The 24,982-nt window shown below is 44.3% G+C and overlaps 1 protein-coding gene across 5 annotated transcripts in view; it reads right to left on the bottom strand.

Annotated features, from left to right (window-relative positions):
• Window positions 1–24,982, bottom strand: part of znf423 (zinc finger protein 423) — a 291,640-nt gene that overhangs the window by 247,066 nt on the left and 19,592 nt on the right. For all 5 annotated transcript variants that reach the window (XM_056282729.1, XM_056282731.1, XM_056282730.1 and 2 more), the window contains exon 2: window positions 329–391. In XM_056282729.1, coding sequence (XP_056138704.1) covers window positions 329–391 — 63 coding nt within the window. The remainder of the gene's footprint in view (window positions 1–328; window positions 392–24,982) is intronic.

Here is a 24,982-nt window from a genome sequence, read left to right as displayed (position 1 = left end):
CGCCTTCCTCCCTTTGCATTCCATCCTTTATATTTCTCCTCTTTCAGGATTTCGCCTCCCCCTTTACTCTCATCCGTCTCTTTATCCCTACCTCATCTCTCTACACAGTTCCCTCTGTCTGCCTCTATCTACCTCACTATGTCTCTCGTTCTTTCTCTCTCCCCCAATCCCCAACAATATCACTCTGAGCAGGGATATTGTTAACCATGTGGAATTGATATTACAAACTCTGTGTGTGTGTGTGTGTGTGTGTGTGTGTGTGTGTGTGTGTGTGTGTGTGTGTGTGCGTGTGTGTGTGCGTGCACGCGCACGCATGCCCGTGCACTACCTGTCTGGACAGTCGATTCATCCCAGGTCCCCCTGCACTCTGAAGACTCCCCTTCTTCTACCGCTGCAGATGGACAGAGGAAGAAGAGCGGGGACACAAAAAAGAGATATTTAGTACCCGTGTCCTGTGTGAGCACCATTTTCACCATGGAGAACAAAGCATAGGGGGAAATTCAAGCCAGTTGCTCCCTAACAGTTTGTGTTTCGAGCCAGGGATCTTGTCTTAAAATTCGACTTGACTTGAGTCGAGCACAGCGCCAAAGCAGAGGGAGCGATCTAAGCCAAGGCCATGAAAAGGACACGTACGTTCATTTGAGCCAAGTGCCAAAGTAGTCAAAAAATAGTGAAGAATTGTTCTGATCATGAGCTGACTGTCCTTGACACAATGAAAAATCAAATTTCTATATTTATTTCTGTGGGCAGAACAAAAAAAAGAACCTGAAAATACATATTGGGTTGGTTTAAGTATGGAAAAAGTCCGACGCCATACTGTGGATTTTTTATTTGAGAACATGCAGGTTAGGTGCAATATGGACCTATCGGCTTGTTTTTTGTTTTGTTTTATATTTCTTATTGACAACATGCAAATGTTTGAGTGCCTTCATTTTTACAGCAAGAATGAGTGGCCGATGAACCACTGTTTACAGTTTTCAAAATAAATGAAATTAAATTTTACCTTTTGCATTTCTTTGTTCCCAATGCTGGACTGAAAATATCGAACCATGACCCCCCGAACCAAGACAGGTATTGAACCATGATTTCTGTGCACCTTTACAAACACACTCTGTGACAGTTCTAATAATAGGTATGGATGCAACAAATACACAGGTATGACAAAAGCAATGACCAAATATCTTAATCTTTCTCTTTCCCTTCTCCTTTCCTTTCTCTTCACACACAGGAGATCAGAGCTGGAATGTGACACTGACTTCCTGGGTACAGCAGGAAGGAGGAAGGAGAGCTGGCACATAAACAGGAAATAGCTGGAACCACCACACAATGGGGTTTCCTGTAACCACTCCCCCAATTTCTCACCTCTCGCTCCCTGACCTCTCGCTCTCTCTCATCCCTCAGAATCCTTTCCTTCGCTGTGATCTTGCTCGCTCTCCAGACACCGCACTGCTGACGTTCCCTCTTGGTCCTTATTCCACATCCTCTCCACCTGCCCCCGCCCTTCACCATCTCCCCCTTCGTCTCTCCCGCAGAGTTAATGCTACATGCGGGACAAAGGAAACTCTGATGCCATAAAATAACAGCATTCCTTGAAAAAGTAAAATCACCATGGGCTCGGTATGCCTAATTTTACATTCATCCTTGTTTCAGCAGTGAACTTTACACCAAGTCCAAAGTTTGCATAACGTTCAATTGACCACAACCTCAAAAATGTAATGCAAAAACAGGATTCACCATCACTGAGAGAGCATCTGAGGCCTTACAATCAATAAAAACTCTAATGCCTTGGCTGTTTTACAGAGATAAATAGCTTTGGAGCAAAACCTCTAAAAATCTTACAGCAGACTGTAATGAATGGTTTATGAGAAATGTGTACGAGTCTTTTTTATTTTGCTTCAGTCTGGTGAGGATAATGAACCTTCACCCCCTACTGATAGAGACTAAAACATTTTTGAAATATCAAGGTTTCCACGTATGGTCAACGGGTTTCTTTGTTGCAATAGCAAAGACGAGCTGGTTGAAGAGACAGTGAATGTAGGGTTGACTTCAAGTGTGAATCCACCAGGAAGTATTCTTTACTGTGAGAGAGGACGGTGCCCGAGCGCACCAAACAACAACCAAGCTTAGGACACAGGTTGTGCTTCTGCAACATGTAAAACTTGGATGACGGGCAGCTGGGTGGTGTGACGGTCTACTCCATTGCCTACAACATGGAGATCGCTGGTTTGAATCCCCATGTTACCTCTGGTTTGGTCAGGCGTCCCTACAGACACAATTGGCCGTGTCTGCGGGTGGGAAGCCAGATGTGGGTATGTGTCCTGGTTGCTGCACTAGCGCCTCCTCTGGTCGGTCAGGGTGCCTTTTCAGGGAGGAGGGGAAATGGGGGGAATAGCGTGATCCTCTCATGCGCTGCATCCCCCTGGCGAAACTCTTCCATGTCCGGTGTAAAGAAGCGGCTGGCAACTCCACATGTATCAGAGTAGGCATGTGGTAGACTACAGCCCTCCCCGGATCGGCAGAGGGGGTGGCTCAGAAGAGTGGGGTAATTGACTGGATACAATTGGGGAGAAGAAGGGGGGGGAAATCCCCCCCCAAAAAAACTTTGCTGTTTCCTTTGTGGAAGTTTTCTTGCTAAGTTATATAACAACCTAACCTAAATGTCCCAGAAGAAAAGGACACTCAGTTTGTGTTAATATCTAACAAATAATGCCACATTGAAAATTTATAGACATTTTTTTTCTGAATACAAACCTTGAGAGGTCTCTTGGCAATATTCATTTAAATGTAAAACGCTTAATCACTGCTTGCCTGCATGGTGAACGTTTCAGAGTCTAGTTTATGTCTTCATCTGAGTAAACTGTAACAGGTTATAGTGTGAAAGTCGACTATCAACACTTAAGGAAGTTACAACGGGATATCCACCAGCATGCAGCCGTGCAGTGGGATGACTTCATTTTGTTAGCCTAGGGTACCACAGCGCTCAGAGCTGGCCTTTTCTTTTACGCTCATGGACTCAACTTCACACACACACACACACGCACACACACACGCACACGCACACGCACACGCACACGCACACGTATTCAGATATACTCAGATCCTCCCCCTCAACCCTTAAAACAGAACTGTTGACTTTGATAACTGCACTGTTAAAATGTTTTAACACTTTTTCCTGACAACCCTGCAACATTGGCTATCACACAGACATTAACAGGAAAAAAAGAGAAGCACCATTTGAGATGACATGGCAAAAACATGGCTCTGGGATTAAACACACAACCTCGAGAACATACTACAAGCCCGGTGCTCCATGAGGCTCTCATATTACTATTTCCAATGACTTCAAGGAGTGCCGACAGCAGAGAAATGTGTAAGACAAACAGGCTTTTGTCAGAGTCAAATGGAGCAAAGGACCAGGAACGTAAGAATGTCAGCAGTAGGTGGTGACAACACAACACTGATCACATCCAATACAAACACTTCTTAGGCACAAAACTAGACTGCCGCACTTTTTCTGATGCCCTTTTATGGGTATTATTTTGGTTGCAAGATGGCCGCGTAGTTAGAAAGTAGTTAAGAGAGGGCATCTATGGGGTGTCCGAGTAGCGTAGCAGTCTATTCCGATGCTTACCAACACGGAGATCGCCGGTTCGAATCCCCATGTTACCTCCAGTTTGGTCGGGGGTCCCTAAAGAAACAATTGGCCATGTCTGCGGGTGGGAAGCCAGATGTGGGTATGTGCCCTGGTCACTGCACTAGTGCCTCCTCTGGTCGGTTGGGGCGCCTGTTCGGGGGGAGGGGGAACTGTGGGGAATAGCGTGATCCTCCCACGCACTACATCCCCTGGTGAAACGCCTCACTGTCAGGTGAAAAGAAGTGGCTGGCAACTCCACGTGGATCGGAGGAGGCATGTGGTAGTCTACAGCCCTCCCCGGATTGGCAGAGGGGGTGGAGCAACGACCGTGACGGCTCGGAAGAGTGGGGTAATTGGCCGAATACAATTGGGGAGAAAAAGAGGGGGAAATCCGAAAAAGAAAAAAAAAGAAAGACATCTATTAAACTAGAGGACCTGGAGTCAAATCCAAGTTCAATAAGCATCGGTAATGCTGAAGTGTCCTTGAGCAGGACACGAAGTCTTTGCAAGCTTCAGGTGCACTGTTGTATTATATATGAACACTAATAGTGTTGCAGTGTAAACTAGAACCCTAAGTGGGCTCAAAACAGATATGAAGATGAAAACAAAAACAAAGGTTTCGCTCAACAGGCTCCTCTACAAAAAATACCAGCAAGATTAAACTTTTCAGTAATGTCAGTTGTTTTGTTTTACTCCTCCATAGCTGCTCCTCCCAAGATGCACAAAGCATACATAAAAGGATCAAAACTCTCTCACATACACACATGCCTGTATACTTGGTCGGGATGGATCCAAGGGGACAAACACATTCACACAAATGTGCTCCGGGGCCTAGCAGGCCTACACTCCCACACAAATACAGCAAGAGTTCAGAAGCAAAGCAGTCAACAAAAACCCAAGACACAGATTTATCTATATTTTAATAACACTTACAAATATTAAATAGGAGAAAAAAAACCTTTAATATATATTCATTTCATTAGTTGGACCTGGTTTCTTTAGCGGTTCCCTCAACAATGGTTCTGGATGTAAAGTTAGTTGAGGGCCTGTTTCTGTTTGGTCCCCACATAGCCAGAGTACAAGCATATCTTAATGAGACTGGCCAGACTAGGGCCCCATTTACACACACGATACGGGATTTCAGCTGATATGCCGATATTTTCCAACTCGCTTTGGCAAAGTGCCGATACCGATATATGCACATGCATTTTTCCACCTAATTACAGAAAACATCAAGTCTCTCCTGTAGTGGACTGAACTGAAGCTGCTACACTGACCGCGGAAGCTGCACGCACCCGCGCTGCTGATCTCTGGCTGGTCTGAACTACACAGAACTGTGTAAAATATGAGTCCAATCTGTTTTAAAATATTTCAATACCTCATTGTACCAGAGGCAATGCAATGCAATGATGCAACCTTGTGGGGGGTTTTCATTGCACATTAAAATAAATATCAATCAATTCAATATGTATTCGTGATTATGTAGTTAAAATTATCTAGTTAATTAATTCAGTACCAGTTAAAGCATTTGTCACTTAATTTAACCATTTTCCAAAGTAGCCTACTTGAAATCTCAGAAAACACAGCCAGCATGCGCGATTGGTGCTCCGGTGCTCGAGGCACCCACTGTAAAGGTTAAGCACCCACGGGGAAGGCTGATCAAAGATAGATGAATAAATAAACAACAGTGTGTGATGGGGGCGTCCAGGTAGCATAGCGGTCTATTCCGTTGCCTACCAACACGGACTGCCAGTTCAAATCCCCGTGTTACCTCTGGTTTGGTCAGGTGCCCCTACAGACACAATTGGTCGTGTCTGCGGGTGGGAAGCCAGATGTGGGTATGTGTCCTAGTTGCTGTACTAGCGCCTCCTCTGGTCGGTCAGGGTGCCTGTTCGGGGGGTAAGGAGCACTGGGGGGAATAGCATGATCCTCCCACGCGCTACATCCCCCTGGCGAAATGCCTCACTGTCAGGTGAAAAGAAGTGGCTGGCGACTCCACATGTATTGGAGGAGGCATATGGTAGTCTGCAGCCCTCCCCGGCTCAGCAGAGGGGTGGAACAGCAACTGGGATGGCTCAGAAGAGTGGGGTAATTGGCTGGATACAATTGGAGGGAAAAAAAGGGGGGTAAAAAAAACTGCTTCCACCTTTCACTTTAAGAGTCACGTGTACTTGCAAAGACATGAGTTTTAACCCTACAAAACCCAAATCCACAAATCAAGCACTAAGCTACTATCACTTGCCAACAATATCCAAAATACCATCACAATGCAAGAAATTATCATGCAGACGACAGAAAAATCTCAGCTGAGTTGATGTACACACAGTGTGTCCTGCAAATAGTGTCAGGCACTTACGCTTTGTGAAGAGATAGTCTTTGCATTCTTGCATCCTCTGCAAGCCAGAGGGAGAACTGGTCTCTAGTGGTTATCATGATACAGAAAGCAGCAGGGGACACGACTGTTTTATATAGCTGAAAGTGTGTGTACCATACCGAATGCAACATGTACTGAAAGAACAACTTGGGTGTGTCGGAGGATAGCGCTTGGCACTTTCAGTGGGCATGACCAGGGCAGAGCCCTAGAAAGAGAGAGTTGCGTCAATGAGGGGTCAAAACACGAGAGGGTCACGTGGTTCATGTAGCCGTCGAATAGTTCCAAACGAAGCTTGGCGGGTCATTTAAATGAACTGCTTAGCCGCGATTTCTGGTAACTACTAACCAATATTTTCAGATTTTTACATTTATATATAGATATAGATATATTCCAACGTGACACAAATTCTATGCGCATGTGTAGGAACATTATTATTGCAATAATGTTTTTAGAATTGCTATAATTTCCTCTGAAAAGGAAGAATGTGGACAGTAAACTGGCTAACTTTACTTACATTCTTAACTAGCTTCTTACCTGTAAATTAACCTTTGATTAATGCGAGAAACATACCTTCGCCACAGAAATCCTATTGCCCCGGGTCGCACTGTTTGGAACTATTCGGGGCTCCCATGATCCGCCATTGCAGTTGAATAATTGGCCTATTGACGTCTACGGAGTTGACGTAACTCTCTCTTTCTAGGGCTCTGGACCAGGGTAACTAACCTCCTGCTGCACATTTGAGTTTTGCTGATGCTTCAACCACACCTATCCCCCATGCTTGTGATAATGAAGCTACATGCGTTTTTACTTTGGAGGGGTTTTGGTTGTCACATGCAGCTTGCAGAGATGGGTGCATTTACACTTATATAACATCTGGCTGGAATGCATTTCAAACCATCTCCTGAGGTGATTTGAAAAATCAGATTTGAATTTAGCCCCTACGCATCTGCACACATTCTGCTTTTAAGCTATCTGATGGTTACCCTAGCCTAAGATACATGGAGTGGCTAAGTGTTAATGAGGTACCAGTGACTAATTTAATTAATACTCAATCTTAGGACAGAGATACTTAAAGAGCCCTAGCAACTATTTAGCAGAGAGTGTAACTTACATTGGTTTGTTAGGTTGTTAGATTAGCCCACACAACAAAATAGCACCTTTTTTTATTTGATCAATGGGTAAAATGTTTAGGATCAGGGAGTGTGTGTATTGGGCTGGTCCTACGAGGCTGGGTCCTGGGGCAGTAAGAAGGTCTGAGTCTGGGGCCAGAGAACATTTTTAGGGCCAGATGTCGACCACATGGTGAGCTAGTAATGGACCAGTGGATCCCTGGACAAACACGCATGCATTCAGCATAAAATACACACACCGTAAAATACACATGCAGGGTTTGGACTTCTAATTCCTTGAGGCCTACGGTGCTGTGACAAGAGCCTACTGAGGATAGAGACCTCACACGGTGTCCGACCCGTCTGCCAAACACAGCACACACTGACAGAGAGAGGGCAGAAAACGAATGGAGTAGTGAAAGAAACAGGAAGAGGAGAGGAAAGGACAGGAAAGGTGTTCTCAGAAATAAAGTGCTCTTGGAAAAAACAAAACAAAACAAGAGAAGGCAAGAGATCATAACCATCCTGAGTTGGAGAAAATGAAAACTTGTGAAATCATAAATTGAGCATGCACCAAGACATTGTGAAATTACAATAAGTGGGGGCGCGCGAGTAACATTGCGGTCTATTCAGTTGCCTACCAACATTGGGATCGCCAGTTCAAATCTCCGTGTTATCTCCGGCTTGGTTGGGTGCCCCTACAGACACAATTGGCCATGTCTGTGAGTGGAAAGCCAGATGTGGGTATGTGTCCTGGTCGCTGCACCAGCACCTCCTCTGGTTGGTCAGGGTGCCTGTTCATGGTGGAGGGGGAACTGGGGGGAATAGCATGATCCTGCCACGCGCAATGTCCCCCTGGTGAAACTCCTCACTGTCAGGTGAAAAGAAGTGGCCGGCGACTCCACATGTATTGGAGGAAGCATGATGTGGTAGTCTGTAGCACTCCCCAGATCGACAGAGGGGGTGGTGCAGCGACCGGGATGGCTCAGAGGGTGGGGTGATTGGCCGAGTACAATTGGGGAGAAAAAGGGGTGGGATCAAAAAAAATTACAATAAGTGTATCATTAGGATTCTGTCCTGGCCGTGGAACAATGGACCAACTCTTTACCCTTGCACACGTGTTGAGGGAGGCATGGGAGTTTGACCAGCCAGTCTACATGTGTTTTGTGGACTTGGAGAAGGCTTACGACTGTGTATCCTGAGCACTGCGGGAGTATGGGGTACCGGGACAGTTGCCACAAGCCATCCGGTCCTTGTATAACCAAAGTGAGAGCTGTGTTCGCATTCTTGGCACAAAGTCAAACACGTTTTCGGTGGGTGTCGGATTCCACCAAGGTTGTCCCTTGTCTCCGATTCTGTTTGCAGTATTCATTGATGGACAGGATCTCAAGACGCTGCCAAGGTGAGGAGTGTGTCCATTTTGGGAACCTCAGAATTGCATCTCTGCTTTTCGCAGATGATGTGATTTTGCTGGCTTCATCAGAACGCGACCTCTGGTGCACACTGGGGCAGTTTACAGCTGAGTGTGAAATGGCCAGGATGAGAGTTAGCACCTTCAAGTCTGAGGCCATGGTTCTCTACTAGAAAATGGTGGATTGCTCCCTCCGGATTGGGGATGAGTTGTTGCCTCAGTGCCTCAAGTGAAGGAGCTCAAGTATCTCGGGGTCTAGTTCATAAGTGAGGGTAGGATGGAGTGGGGGACTGACAGGCGGATTGGTGCAGCATCAGCAATAATGCGGATGTTGTATCGGATTATTGTGGTGAAGAGGGAGCTGAGCCAGAAGGCAAAGCTCTCAATTTACCAGTCAATCCATTCCAACCCTCACCTGTGGTGATGAGCTTTGGGTAGTGACTGAAAGGGTGAGATCATGAATACAAGCGGCTGAAATGAGTTTTCTCCGTAGAGTGTCTGGGCTCAGCCGTAGGGATAGGGTGAGGAGCTTGGACATCCAGAAGGAGCTTGGTGTAGAGCCGCTGCTCCTTCGTGTCGAAAGGAGCCAGTTGAGGTGGTTGAGGCATCTGATTTGGATGCTTCTTGGGAGTCTTCCTTTGGAGGTTTTCCAGGTACAGCCAACTGGAAGGAGACCCCGGGGTAGAACCAGAACTCGCTGGAGGGACTACATGTCCAATCTGGCCTGGGAATGCCTTGGGATCCCACAGGAGGAGCAGGAGGGCGTTGCTGGGGAGAGAGACATCTGGAGAGCCCTACTTAGCTTGCTGCCACCGCGACCCTACCCCAGAGAAGTGGCTGAAGATGAATGAATGAATGAATGGATGGATGAAAAGTGTATTATACATTCAGACATTTGCTTTAGGTCACCAGGAAGAGAGAGTGCTTCCATCCTTGTAAATATTCATCACAAACTACTGGATTTCCTTTAAATTGGACCACGTACTGACAACGGACATCCAACCTCGGCACATTAGGAATAAGCAGCATTCTGACAGCTTGCATTTTTCCACAGCTACTGTTTTCACCTAGCTTTTATCCCTCGAGGTGGCAATGAAACGGGTGTGTGCGCGAGTGGCAATGTGTATGTGTGTGCAGTTATCTATTTGCATGTGTGCACCAATGAGTTGCAGGTTGCAATTCTGACGATGCTTTAAACATGGCATGCATTTAAAACAGCAGAGAAACAGAGAGAGGGTCAAAGGGGAGAGGTGCTTGGCAGAAGGAGTAAAGCAGAGAGAGAATAAACAAAAGACGAGTAGTCGAGGAAAATGGGATTAATTATAAAGCAATTGTGGGCATGTCATTTTAGGCATTTTGTGGTCATTAGAAAGAATATATCCTGTTATAATGAAATCCCCCCCACCCTTCCCCGAGAAACAGAAAAGGAGAGATTAGGATTACGTATTGTGTATCTTGTGATAAAGCACATTTGTTCATTTGCGGGTGGTTGAGAGTGCTTGGAAGTAAGGGTAGCTCTCTTCTAGGTATAAAAGCCTGTGTTTCTTGATGAGACTGTGGGGAATACGGTGCGTTTCATTAGCCAAGCACACATAGCTTTATTTAGATTCCCATATCCTCCTTCTGTTCTCCCCCGAGACACACACACTGTTACCATGAACCCTGCACACACCAGGGGGTCGGAGGAGGGTGACTGAGTTTCTCTGTGCATGTGTGTGTGTGAGTGTCCCTGAGTGTGTGCGTGGGTGAGAAGGAATTATATGTTAGTGTGCATGGGCATCTTTGGAAGAAAAAAAAGTATGTGAACCTGTAGGAGGGATTTGCCATTGGGACGAGGTCTAGTTGGAAAGAGAATGTCTGCACTTGCCTGTGCTGTGCACTGTTGCTGCACCATATCGTATGTATTTTTATGTGGTAGCTTTTATGTCCAAGACAAATTTCCCTAGGGACAAATGAAGCAATCTTGAATCTTGAGAACAAGGGAGAGAGAGCGATGAAGACAACACAGACAAACAGATATAGATAGCCTAGATGGAGGAAGAAAAAAATAAAGTGTGGTTACTGGAATTGAAACCCATCCAAGTTCATGACTGGATCTTGTCTGCCAATGTGCAACATTGACTGTTTCTCAAGGTGAGTTTGTGTGTGAGAGTACGCGTCTGTGCTTTCTAGTGATGTTACAGACCTATCATCCACGAAAAATATGGCGGTACAACTGACCGCCAGTTCTACAGAGACAGGGACAGAGAGAGAGAGAGAGAGAGAGAGAGAGAGAGAGAGAGAGAGAGAGAGAGAGAGAGAGAGAGAGAGAGAGAGAGAGAGAGTGTGTGTGTGTGTGTGTGTGTGTGTGTCCCTTCACAGTTTCTTACTTCCGCTCACAGGCCCTGAATCCTGTTACCTTGAACCTAGGGAGAATTCAATCTTCACTCCTCCATCACATTATTTCCTTCCTTTGTTCCCTTCCTCACATAGCACCTGCAGTCCCTCTGTATTTCAGCACTTACCTTCCTATTTCTACCACTTCACCTTCTTAACACGCTTTCATTGAGTGTTTTTCCATCAGTCAAACATTCCTTCGTCGCATTTTGTTTTCATGTAGATTGTTCCATTGTCTTGTGCTGTCTCTCTCCTTATCTTGCTAATTAATATTCTGAGAAGGGTGAAATTCCAGAACGACAATGAAATTCCAGAACAATTATTCCATAACTCCTGATTTTTCTCCATTTTAATTCCTGTTTCACTGGACAGAAAGAGTTGGGGGGAAATACGGTTATCTTTTCTGAGCCTGGGTACGACGCATGTTGGGCTGTAATATCAGTGGTATAACATGGCTGTGGGCTGCCCAATATTCAGTGGAAGAGCAGAGGGTTGGAAATCAAACAATCTGCTCTCAGTAACATCACAAACACGCCACATCAATTTAGCACCGTCAGAGCCCCGGGAGCAGACTGTCTGTGTGTCTGCTGAACACAGAGCAAACAAAGTGCTACTGGGAATGCTGGGAGCACATGCACACAGACACTGTCAGAGACTGACTGACCTCTCCATAAACACACATTACTACCTGCTTGCCACGTCTTGGAGATGTCTTGTGAAATTATTGTGATATATATGTGTGTGTGTGTGTGTGTGTGTGTGTGTGTGTGTGTGTGTGTGTGTGTGTGTGTGTGGGCACACATACATACATATATATATATATATATATATATATATATATATATATATATATATATATATATATATATATATATATACTATAAACTATATATATACTATAAACTCAGCACAAAAACTAAGGACATTTGTGTTTAGTAGATTATGTCTTTGTTGTAACAATGCTTCTTGGCAATAAGTCTTATATCAGGCACCTGGTTGTCAGCAACTGGGGTACCAGAAGCTCAAAACAAGAGTCAATAGCAACAGCAAAATAAGCTGTTTGGCAGTGGCAGAGATTTGGCAATTTTTTCATGGGCGCAACCCATATACTCAGCTCTGCTGCTCAACCCACAAATGCATGTTCCTTACAAATGTGGTACCATTTAAAAGGGAAATAAACAGGCTTTCCAGCGGCATAAGACTTATTGCCAAGAAGCATTGTTACAACAAAGAAATAATCTACCAAACACAAATGTCCTTACTTTTTGTGCTAAGTTTATAGTATATATATAGTTTATAGTATATATATATATATATATATATATATATATATATATATATATATATATATGTGTGTGTGTGTGCCCACACACACACACACACACACACACACACACATATATATATATATATATATATATATATATATATATATATATATATATATATACACACACACACTTTTATTAGACCTGCTAGGACCAAACTGGAATTGCAAAAAGCAGATTTACAACAGAAACACTGGCAAACAGACACACACACACAGATAGGAAAAGAAGTGGGTGCCTTCTGCTGGGGTGTGCTGCCACAGTAGAGAATATTTGAAAGTGTGGTTGATGCTATGGTTTGTATGGTTTGTATGGTTTAATCAGCACTATTCTACCTTGACACGATGTATGACAGATGGTCTTACAATGTGAAAGGACTAATTGAGCTGCCAATAAAATCATTTAGCCAACAACAATTAATTCAATTCCATTTTTATATCTCACACTTAAGTGCCAGTGACACACACATAGTATGTCTTGAATTCTGATACAAACAAAATACTTAATTCATTACAGTACAGTAAGTGTGTGTGTGTATGTATGTGTGTGTGCGCACATTTGTGCCACTTGCCATCTGATTGTCTATGACAAAAACTTGCTGATCTCCCAACTGACACTATTAGTGTGCACATTGTGTGTACTGTACGTGTGTGTGTGTGTGTGTGTGTGTGTGTGTGTGTGTGTGTGTGTGTGTGTGTGTGTGTGTTGTGTGTGTGTGTGTGTTTCTGTGTCTGTCCTTGTGTAAGAGAAAACACAGAGTGAATTGGACAGCTTGTGTCTGTCCCTTTGTTTTGTAGTTGCCTGTGTATATCAGTGTGTGGTTTAGTGCAGATATTTTTTTTCCAGAGAACATGTGAATTCAACCCTCCGCTGGTGTGTGTGTATGTGTGTGTGTGTGTGTGTGTGTGTTAAGGGACCTTCCCTAGCAGCAAGGGCAAGCTACTGCCCAGAGCAGCGCTAAGATTGAGTGTGTGCATGCATGCAAGCACACACACACACACACACACACACACACACACACACACACACACACACACACGCGCGCGCACAGGCACAGAGAGAGGGAGGGAGAGAGAGAGAGAGAGACAGAGAGAGAGAGAGGGGGAGAGCCAAGAGAGCATACAATAAACAGCATACTAGAACACAGCATTATCCACTGTGTGTACGTTAGAAGAAAAAAAAAAGCCAGGGCAGCTCACAATAAACAGCATACAAGAATGCCTGCTGCACCATTCAGTGCAAACACAAACTTTCACACACTGCTCTGACCCCATCAACTAGTGCTATGTCTCATTACACAGCTACAGCCACAACTATAACAAGGTGCATGTCAAAACACACAAACACACACACACACGTTTGTTTTTCTTTACTTGTGAGGACTCTCATTGACAACATCCCCTAACCCCTAACCCCTAACCCTTACCATAACCTTAAAGGTCACTTCTATTTATTTTACAACCTTGGTCTTATTTTCACAGGTTTTGCCATCCTGCTTATCAGTTATGATATTTCTCTCACCAGCTTCATTATGGAGTTTTTGGACACAGCTTCAGCACAGTGTCTAGCCAGGCATCTGAACATCAGTGCCAGACATGTTTCAATGAGTCCAATTTAACCCAATTATCTAAGCTGCGTATATGGACGTGAAAAAAAAGTGTTAACCATCACATTGATAAGCTACTTCCTGGTTCAGCTTGAGGGTCATGGGGTAGCAGTCACATGGGGGCCCAACTTTGTTTTTGTTTTTTTGGAGGTGGGTTGGAAGGACCAGTCAGGTCCACATGAATTATCTTTTAGTCTTTCACAGTTTGTTTTGCCATTATAGTTTGCTTGTGTAAACCTAACATACCTGAAACAATTTCTTCCAAAGTATTAATTTAGAATTGTCTAACACAAGCAGCTCCAATTTTTATAACAAAATTGCCTTATTGCTTTCCCAATTTTTTTTTGATTACTCAATAAAGTTCAGTCATTACAACAACAGGCTAAATCTGCCAAGTCAGGATGAAAAAAAATCTAATAAGCCTTACACTAAGGCTACAAACTATTACAAGTCGCCAACAACTACAAACTACCTAACAGGGTAACTGACTACTAATAAATACAAAAATGGGGAAAGTCCGACAAAATGTTTTTCAAACATTAAAGCCACAGTGGACCTTGTCAATAGTGTGCAGACAGCAGGCAATGACAAAACAATTTCAGTAGGCCTGACTGCAATGTTATAGATATAGCTAAATCCAGGCAAACAAGGCATAGTAAGTACAAATGACAACCACATCAACGACTGCATGGTATGTTAATAGACCCAACCACAGCGGACCATTTTACCACTGAAAGGGAGAGAGGGAAAAAGAGAAGGAGAGAGACAGAGAGAGAGAGAAGTGAGGGGGAGGGGATTTTGGATTTGACTCACCCAATTTGAAGAAGAATGTCATCATAATCAGTCTCCTGTTTAGCCCCACTGGAAAACTAGCCATTTCATTTGAATGATTGTTCTCTGATTGGTGTGAGGCCAGAATCAGGCTGCTTTCCCTGCACGGTGTTATTTCACAGAGTTTTGACCATTAACATTAAACCAGTAGCATGACAATAGACACATCTGACTGGTAGATACATTTTTCTTTTTTTTACAGAGAAGCCAAATTTGGCTGGCTTCCCATCAGTAGACATGACTGTCTCTGAAGCTACCCTGGGAACGCAATATACTCTTCACCGCACACTAATTGTAATTCTTAGGGGCGCTGTTTCACCAATTTGAAGAAACGTGAGAAATTTGGCAGAGATATTTGCGGAGACAAAGAAAACTACTTAATGATTTTATTAGAATGACAGTGACGATTTGGTTAATAGAAGTCCGGCTTCCCTTGGCATCCAAGAGAAAACACCACTGGTAAAGAGGGGAGTTAAAACAGTTTTGTGGGAGCAATGCTCCCCCTCTAAGCCCAATGGGGGAGCAGCCTCTCCCCTTGCTCCATTGGTTAGGCGCCTATGGTAGCAACCATCAATAAACTCTCCAGGCAGCGCTACTGAGAAATCACAGATAATGGCAAATCCTGTACACAGTCTATGTTAGGCCCTGGACTCATGCTCCAATGCCCCGTAAGACACTGTTGTAAAGCTGTGTCATGTCCAAAATCTCGAAAATAAAGCTGGTGAATAAAACTATATCATAACCAATATGGATGATAGCAAAAACTACAAAATTAAAACCAGGGTTTTAAAAACTGGAAACATCCTTTAGCCTAATCCTACATCTAACCTTAACCTTAACCTTAAACCTGATTCCTAACCCTAAAATAGTCCCTTGAAGAAGTGAGTAATGGCCAAAATGTCCTAACTTAGCAAAAATGTTCTTGCTCTTATCGTTAAAACTTCAAATTGGTCCTCGAATATAAAGCTTAACAAGAATACACACACACACTCACACACACACACACACACACACACACACACACACACACACACACACACACACACACACACACACACACACACACACACACACACACACACACACACACACACACACACACACACACACACACACACAAAGACCTGCTATCAAAGTCACAAGCACTTTAAATGTATATGACTTGACATCAATGTGACTACACATTACAGAAGCTGATAGTGACACAAAGTGATGGGGCATTCTGGGAAGCTGGGATCCTATCAACTAAGAGCTCAGCTTACAAGATATGGGACCGAGTGACCTGCTGGTATTTGGATTTATTGAAATTGAGGGATTCATATATCTTAAGAATTACACTGATCCAGAGTACAACAGCACAGGCAGAATAGAGGGGTATCAGTAAACTGCAGTTAGCACATGTCATTCGAACTGTCAGTTTTGGCTCTTTTAGTATTTTGCCCCCTTTCACCTGGTAATAATATTTTATCTGCAACTAGTTATATTATTTTGAAAAGGAAAAATGCATATTCAAGCATGGTAAATGTACACAGCAAGCATGGAGCTCAAAATGTGATTTAATATCTGCAACTTGGGAGATGGTCCGGGTCACACTGCAATCACATCTCAGCCCAAATCAGCCAGGTATAAATACAATCTCTATATTGTGCTCACATTAGTGAGACCGTACCATCTGCAAGAACAGGGACACAGTGTCATAGATGCAAAGCACAACTGTTGTGCATCTGTTGTGAACACAGCAATATCGAATCATTGTCTTAAGTTTATAATTGAAAGTGGCTCTAAAAATGACTGCACATTTTCAATCGAGTAGCTAACATTACATATTTACATCATATCCTGAATTGGGAGCTTAACACTGACATTTTAAAATAGATACTTTTGTACTGATTTAACAGCGCCAAGGTTTGCTTGTCTGAATCTTGTTCTTAGTGAACCAACAACCCAGAAAATGAAGATGACATATCAGGAACACTGAAAACTTTTATCAAAAGATTGATTTGTTTGGGCATGGAAGAGGCAATAGAATATCTTAATTGTAGCTCCACTGATGGAGTTTCTATGAAATCCTACCTTGAATGAAACCACATCAACAATACCAAGTGATCGGTGTTTTGAAAATCAGGAGATCCCAGAACACAGACAGGGTGACACATCAAAAAATCCACAGTGCCTGCAGCACATTGGAAAATGCGCAAGCGGTTAAAACTAAACAAAACTAAACAAAACTTTCATCACAAACAAAGCGCTATTTATTTACATATATAAATCAGAACATTCGCAATAATCCCTCAAAATAAGTGGGGTGGCACGTAGTAGAAACAGCTGTTTTAAGTTTGCCATCCACTAGACTTCACCGAAGGACTGCAGTAGACCCACCGATGATCCCTTCTTCTCCTTTTCACAGCCGCAAAATCAAATAGGCCTGTTGGATTTAGGTGTACCAGCACACCTAGCATTGACAGACCGACCGACAGACAGACAGACAGACAGACAGACAGACAGACAGACAGACAGACAGACAGACAGACAGACAGACAGACAGACAGACAGAGCCAGCACTAACAACCGTCAGTAGTACTGTCAATGCTGATAGATGCGCTGGTACACCTACAGCCAACAGAGCCATTATTGTTATTATCTGCAGCTGTGTATATCCTTCTATGCTTACATCACAGAGTAAGAAGACCAGCCTGGCATGTCTTTATCTTTTATATGTTTTTTAATCTGTAAATGTCAGCAAACTCAGTAATATGGCCTTGGGTTTAGTAACTCTTTAAAACAGCATAATAACTAAGAAAGGAAAGGAAATAATCAGAGCCAATCTTTAGGCCAGTCATTAACTTTTTCTTCAATGGTCTGTGAATGTTCTCATTCATCCAAGTCATAGTTATCCAAAGGAATTGAATCAAGTGCAACTGGACTTAGTTATATATCCATGAAGACGTTTCGCCTCTCATCCAAGAGGCTTCATCAGTTCGTGCCTTTCTGACTAGACCAAGCTAGTCTGACTGGCTGGTGATGAAACTCAGATATTTAGCCTCTTTGGATACTCTGATAACGACTCCAAAGAGGGTAAATATCTGAGTTTCATCACCAGCCAGTCAGACTAGCTTGGTCTAGTCAGAAAGGCACGAACTGATGAAGCCTCTTGGATGAGAAGCGAAACATCTTCACGAATATATAACCAAGCCCAGTTGCACTTGATTCAATTCCTTTGGATTTTTCTTCAATGCTAATGTGTTGCCAAACTACAGTTATATTGTCTGTTTTAAGATATGTTTATAAATGCAACCATATGTTCACTTTTACTGTTTACAAATATCTCGAATATCTTGAGATTGATAATTATGATATGGTCGGCAGCCATACCAACATGTACCCTGGCTCTGCAGAATAACAAAAACTAAGCATGTGTGGGCTTGGCTAGTACTTGGATGGGAGACAGACTTCCCAGAAAAACTGAGTTCCTTCTAGAAGTGGTGTTGGTTGGCCAGTAGGGGGCAGTCTTCCATCTGGTCCAAATAAAAACGAACAACAAAAAATCCCAGTGCAGTGACAGGGATGCTGTGCTGTAGGAGGTGCCATCTTTCAGATAAGACGTTAAAACCGAGGTCCTGACTCACTGTGGTCATTAAAGATCCCACGGCACTTATCGCAAAGTGTAGAGGGTCCCCTGGTGTCCTGGCAAAATTCCCAACCTGGCTGTCTCCATCTGGCCACCTAATCATCTCCCATGTTATTTGCTGAATGATTTCCTCCCTCTCCACCTCAAGCTGATGTGTGGCGAGCGTTCTGATACAAAATGGCTGCTGTGCATCACCCAGGTAGGTGCTACACATTGGTGGTGGTCGAAATGAGTTTCCCCCTTCTCTATGAAGTGCTTTGGGCATCCATATAAAGCGCTATATAAATGTAATTCATTATTATTTTTAATTACAGAATTACAGAATATGGATTTACTTTTGAATACAGCACGATGGTTGATTTGTGACAGAATATGATCCCCACCCCATCCCGACCAAGACAAGTTTGTATTGTTGTGGTGCTAAATATTGGCATCTGATTAAGTCCCAGTACTAAACTTTGTAAATCCACATTTTGGCATTACGACATCACTAATCTGAGCACAGATTGAAGTTTAACGGTAGGTGTAAATGGTGCATGAAATTGTTTTAACCAAGTCATTTAAACTAGTCTCGGATCTGTCCTGTAAACCCCAGAAGATTTTATTCAAATTCTCATTCCCAACACATGGACACGGCTTTAACCAAGACTCATTGCAAATCTTTCAGAATAAATTCAAAGTCACACAACTGGTGGTGTAGAGCTTAGTGCATTCATATAGAGGGTGGGGTGGGGGATATCATAGTGGGTAGAGGGGAAAGGGGAGGTGGAAGGAGAGAGTATGAGTGATGGGGAGGGGTGGGGGGTGGAAAACACAGCAGACCAAAGTGGAACAGTGGAAGTAAAAACAAAGTTCTGCCCTGCATCATATCATGAAAAAATATGTACACTGTTGCTGTCATGTCATGTATACACATGCACTTACACACCCAAACACCCACACACACATAAACACACTCAACTGCAAGTCAGTATAATAGCTCGCTTCTCTTTCTTACTCCTTTATTCCTCCCATTCCTCCCACTTACTGATGTTTCTCCATCCTCTTCAATTTTTCCATGTCAGCATGTCTCCACTGGCCATATCACTCTCTCCTTCACTCTCCATCTTTCTGTCTCTCCTAATGTCCTGTTCTTTCAATAACATTGCACACCATCCCTCCCTTCACCAGCTTTCCTTTTCTCCTCTCTCTCTCTCGCTCTCTCATCCCTCTTTTTAGTATTGCTCCCTGGGTATCGCCATCTCCTTTCGCTCTATCCATCCATCTCTTCCTCTCTCCATTTTTCATCATTTTCATTTTTGACCTTTTGTATGTCTCTTTTAACCTCTTTTCAACCTCTCTTTCAACTCTCTTACATCTATCTCTCTCCCACACCTTCTTCAACATTATACCCTCTCCTCCCTTATCTGCTCCTCCCCACGCTGCTCCTTCCTCTGTCCCCTGACTGTAGTTATAGTCTCAATAAGAAAAACCCTTTGTCTTTTTCAAAAACAACACACACAGTATCAGGGCCAGTTATTCCCAAGGTAGCTCTGGGCTCTGGCGCTCCTAGATCTCTTTGACAAACGGGTCACCATGGCCAATCACACATTGGCCAGGCGGCCCAGAGAGGCGGGATGTGGGTCAGCACAACCAATAATAGGCTGACTCTATGCCCATCGGGACAGGATGAATGACAGCTACTGCTGGACAGGAGTCAAGGGTGTAGTTGTCGTCCGATATATACTCTCTTTATCCATTTTCTCTCTTAGTGAATTGCTCTGTTTCCCCCTCACTCCATCTTTCTCTCCGTCTCCTTCACATCCTAGACATAACTCTTTTTCTTAATTTCCTCTCCTTCTCTCTCCGATCTTATTCCACCTTTCCAACCCAATTCCTATCCCCCCAACACACACACACACACACACACACACACTCCCTAATTCCTGGGGGGTTCTCTCATTGGCTGCCCTAGCATTCCCTCTGGAACGAGTATGATGCGACCGGCCGAGGGTTGATGCCAATCTCTCTTCGAAACACCCCCCACCCCACCCCCAACGGGAGGCCTTTAACTTCAATGGGCTGTCCTCAAACACACACACATACACACACACACACACACACACACACACACACACACACACACACACACACAATTTTAGTCAGGGGACAGGGACAGAAGCTGATTAACCAAATACTTTTATCAGCAGTAAAACCGTGTTCTCTGCTTGCCTGCCTGTGTTCTAAACAAAAACAGCCTTTACATAAACACATGTTGGTGTGCGCACACACACACACACACACACACACACACACACACACACACACACACACACACACACACACACACACACACACACACACACACACTGAGCCACTGGCCAGAAACACCATGCTAGACTGGGGAGTGGGACAAGTGTGTTTTTGTGCATGTGATGATTTTGTGTGTGTGTGTGTGTGTGTGTGTGTGTGTGTGTGTGTGTGTGGAGAGAGAGAGAAAAAGAGGTAGCAGAGGGCTTAGATGGATGGCAGACAGAGAGAGAGTACAACAACACAACAAAGCCTGGCGGACAAGCTCCATCGCGTTCTCCATCTCTCCCTCTCTCCCACTCCGATTTCCCTTCTATCCTGCTGACTCTTCCTCTTTCCTCCCTGATTCAAAGGAAGGTAAATACAACAGCAAAAATCACTGCCATGGAGCTACCGCAACTTCCTAATATTTACACCGCTCGCTGCAAAAGGAAAGCCCAGAACATCATTAAGGACCGGTCACCTCGCTCATCTTCTGTTCTCGCTCCTTCCATGTAAAAACCATTCCCGGAGCATCACCTCACACACCGCCCGTCTCAGTAATAGTTTCTTTCCATAGACAGTCAGGCTGCTGAACAGCACCTTACATCGTTGTGTTATTGTGTACTGTATATTGTGCATATAATGTATGAATGCATTGTGTACATAGTCTATGTAGGTCTGCAGCATTTTTTTGTTTCGTTTTGTTTTGGGATGGTGTGTCCTTGTGTCCTTGTGTTAAGACAGAGAGCCAGAGCACAATAACTTCATTGTTTTTTTGGGGGGGTTGGATTTCCCCCCCCCCCTTATTCTCCCCAATTGTACTTGGTCAAATTACCCTATTTTCCGAGCCGCCCCGGTCGCTGCTCCACCCCCTCTGCCGATCCGGGGAGGGCTGCAGACTACCACATGCCTCCTCCGATACATGTGGAGTCGCCAGCCGCTTCTTTTCACCTGACAGTGAGGAGTTTGACCAAGGGGATGTAGCGTATGGGAGGATCGAGCTATTCCCCCAATTCCCCCTCCCCCCTGAACAGGCGCCTAAACTGACCAGAGGAGGCGCTAGTGCAGCGACAAGGACACATACCCACATCTGGGTCCCCACCCACAGACATGGCCAATTGTGTCTGTAGGGACACCCGACCAAACCATGAGCCCTGTGTTGGTAGGCAACAGAATAGACCGCTACGCTACCCGGACGCCAATTGTGAATACATATGACAACAAAGTTGAACTTGAAAATATTCTTCCTTTCTGTCTCTTCTTCTTTTCATTCTGCTCTTCCATATGTAACCAGGTGAAAATTAATGTTTTTATTTTATTTTGTTTGAGTACGAAATATCACCAAATCCTGTCTGTGTGCTGTTATTTGTGTTTACTACATTTTATTTTATGGCATTATTTACTTTTATGTATGTTTTATAACGACCGTCATATACTTGTACTGTCGCTTTAAGAGAGAGGTCTTGTGGGTACACGGAAGAGGGAACGCGGGAGAGGCCATTTTTGTTTTGTGGGAGGAGTCTCAAGCAGCGATCGAGCCGAGCCACGCGTGTTTCTTACCGTAGCACAGTTTTGCTGGTTGAGGAGAACGTAACCTTGAGTATCCCTGTAAGAAGATACCGCAAGCTGTGGGATAAAATACTTGTTTATCCTTTCTTACATCGGAGTCCCGTGGACGGTTTCTCCTTCTAACGCACACGAGTGAAGTCCGGGCAGTGGTTGAGCTTCGACCCCCACGTCCGTAAGAAACACCGCTCCAGCTGGAGGACTGGACGTTTGTCGAAGGGTTTGAAACCAAAATAAATGGCAAGGTGGGCCAAATAGAGTCCTGTGTGTCCCCCCTCCTTCTTTGATCATGATGATGATGATGATGATGAGAGACTGAGGGCCCCCCACAACACCTGGGGCCCCACCCAAAATAGAACACAACGCAGAGCTAATGATGAGAGTGACGGGCGTGCAGCAGGCTGACCAGCATAGAACAGCATAGGACTGCCCCCGTTACACATACCTCTCGCCGTCATATCTCCCCTCTCCATTTCCCTCTAGTTTTCTCTCCATCTAGTATATCTGCACTTTAATTTTACCTTTCCTCCTTCTATCCATCCATCTTCTTGCCAATTTCTTTCCCCCTTTCCAAACCACCCTTTTCCTCCACATCCCCCTTCTCTCTCTTAATGTCAGTTCAGTGGAGCTTTATTGGCATGGCCATAGACACGCACAGTATTGCTGCACCACATTAAAGAAGTAATAACAATCTTCCTCTCATTCTCTATGGCCACTGCGGTTTTAAGCCGTGCTGACCTAACCAACTTACTTGTTATGCAACATCACCAAAACTATCCCAAACACACACACACACACACACACACACACACACACACACACACCTCATTCCCCCTCCAAAGCTCGAGTAGTGCAACGCCATGATCAAAGATGGATGTGCCAAGAGAAAACAATCATAATGAGAAGAAAGAAAGCCACTTTATTTTGTCACTGTAAACTTGTTCAGTTACAATTAATTTGTTCTCTGCATTCAACCCATCCTACTATATAGGAGCAGTGGACAGCTGCAGCACCCGGTGCAGCACCCGGGGACCAACTCCAGTTCTTCTTTCCATTGCCTTGCTCAGGGGCACAGGCAGGAGTATTAACCCTAACATGCATGTCTTTTTGATGGTGGGAGGAAACCAGAGCACCCGAAGGAAATCCACGCAGACACAGGGAGAACATGCAAATTCCACACAGAAAGGACCTGGGGATGGCCTAGGTTTCAAACCCAGGACCGTTTTGCTGTGAGGCAACAGTGCTAACCACTGGGCCACCATGCTGCCCATGATCATAATGTAAATGTGAGAGGCTTCCTCTTTTTTACCCTTTTTGCACTCTTGACTCAAGACTACATTTCTCTCCACCGCTCTCCCAGCAGTGTGTCACATACCTCACACAGCATCAGTGGTAAACAGAAACAGGAAACAGAATAATACATATCATATGAAAAACAGCACAGACACACATGCACAACAGTGAGTGTTTAACAGCTCTTTTCAAATTCCACCTGTCTCAATGCCTAGCGCAACACAGTCATCGTTACAAATAAACACGGGCTTGCATGCTCTCTGACACTCACACAACATGCACAACACACTCGCACACACAAGCACATGGTGGATGTAAGGGGCCAAACAACACAGCATGAGATTAAAGATCCTCTCTGATCTGACATTTGTTTTTTATTTTTTTGTCTTGTCTGTCGGAGGAGAAGGCGGCAGGAAGAGTGAGAAGAGGAAAACGGGAGCCTGAGACAGGAGGTGATCTGCAGAGGTGAGGAAGAGAGATGAAGGGAAGTCAGCGTTAGGAGAGGGAAGGGGTGAGGAGGACAAGGCTGACGAAGTGGCAGAAGGAGAGAGAGTAAACGAGAGAAAGAGTAGAGAGGAGAAAGAGGTGGTGGGGTGGGGGAGAGAGAGAGATGGAGAGAGAGGGGAACTGTGACACAGTGGAGAGAGGAGGTGAGAGAGCAGGAGGAGAGGGAGAGCATTCCTCTCGAGTGGCTCCACTCTGGGGAAGGTTCCAGAAATAACTGAACTAGAAGTCCCCCCAACACCATGAACTCACAACTGTAGACTGGAGTAGACACGTTCACGCGTACACTCACACACACACACACACACACACACACACACACACACACACACACACCACACACACACACACACACACACACACACACACACACACACACACACACACACACACGATCATATTCATGCCCAACACGCAGATTAAGGACTAGGAGGGTGGAGGGAAGTGGCTTGAGGGGGTACATAATTGCCTTCTCTTGTAGTACAGGCTGGGGAGTGCTTTCTGACTGGAGACTCCAATTTCACGCTAAGGCATTATTTAGTTTGATACAAACTTGATTAGGCTTTTAGAGAGGGAACGAGATAGGGAAAGAGAGGCAGTGAGAAATAGAGAGCTTTGTGTCATGCCACATTGCTAGCGAACAGATTAACTCACTCGTCATGCTTCTTTTGGGAGAAACAACAACATACATACACATACACACACACACACACACACACACACGCACGCACACACACACACACACACACACACACACACACACACGAGCACAGACATGCTAAAGCAAAGGCACACATAGAGACACGTGCACCTTTTGAGCATTGCTCTGTCAGTGTTTTGACTGACAAGTAAAAAGGTGTCATCTAAAATCCATCCCGAACACAAACTAAATACAGTAGAGGCAGGGTTTCCTGCCCAATACGGCTCCTCGCCAGCTATCTAGAGGTCATCCATTCAAATCAATGACAATCCAAGCCTCACTTCTGAGACATCTTAAGACAAACATTTTCTTGTAGGTAAATTGCTTTTCAACCAATTTTTGCCTCTTTTC

The sequence above is a fragment of the Lampris incognitus genome, chromosome 6, assembly GCF_029633865.1.
Source record: "Lampris incognitus isolate fLamInc1 chromosome 6, fLamInc1.hap2, whole genome shotgun sequence".
NCBI classification, from domain to species: Eukaryota; Metazoa; Chordata; class Actinopteri; order Lampriformes; family Lampridae; genus Lampris; species Lampris incognitus.
This window is presented reverse-complemented; position numbering and strand designations above follow the sequence as displayed.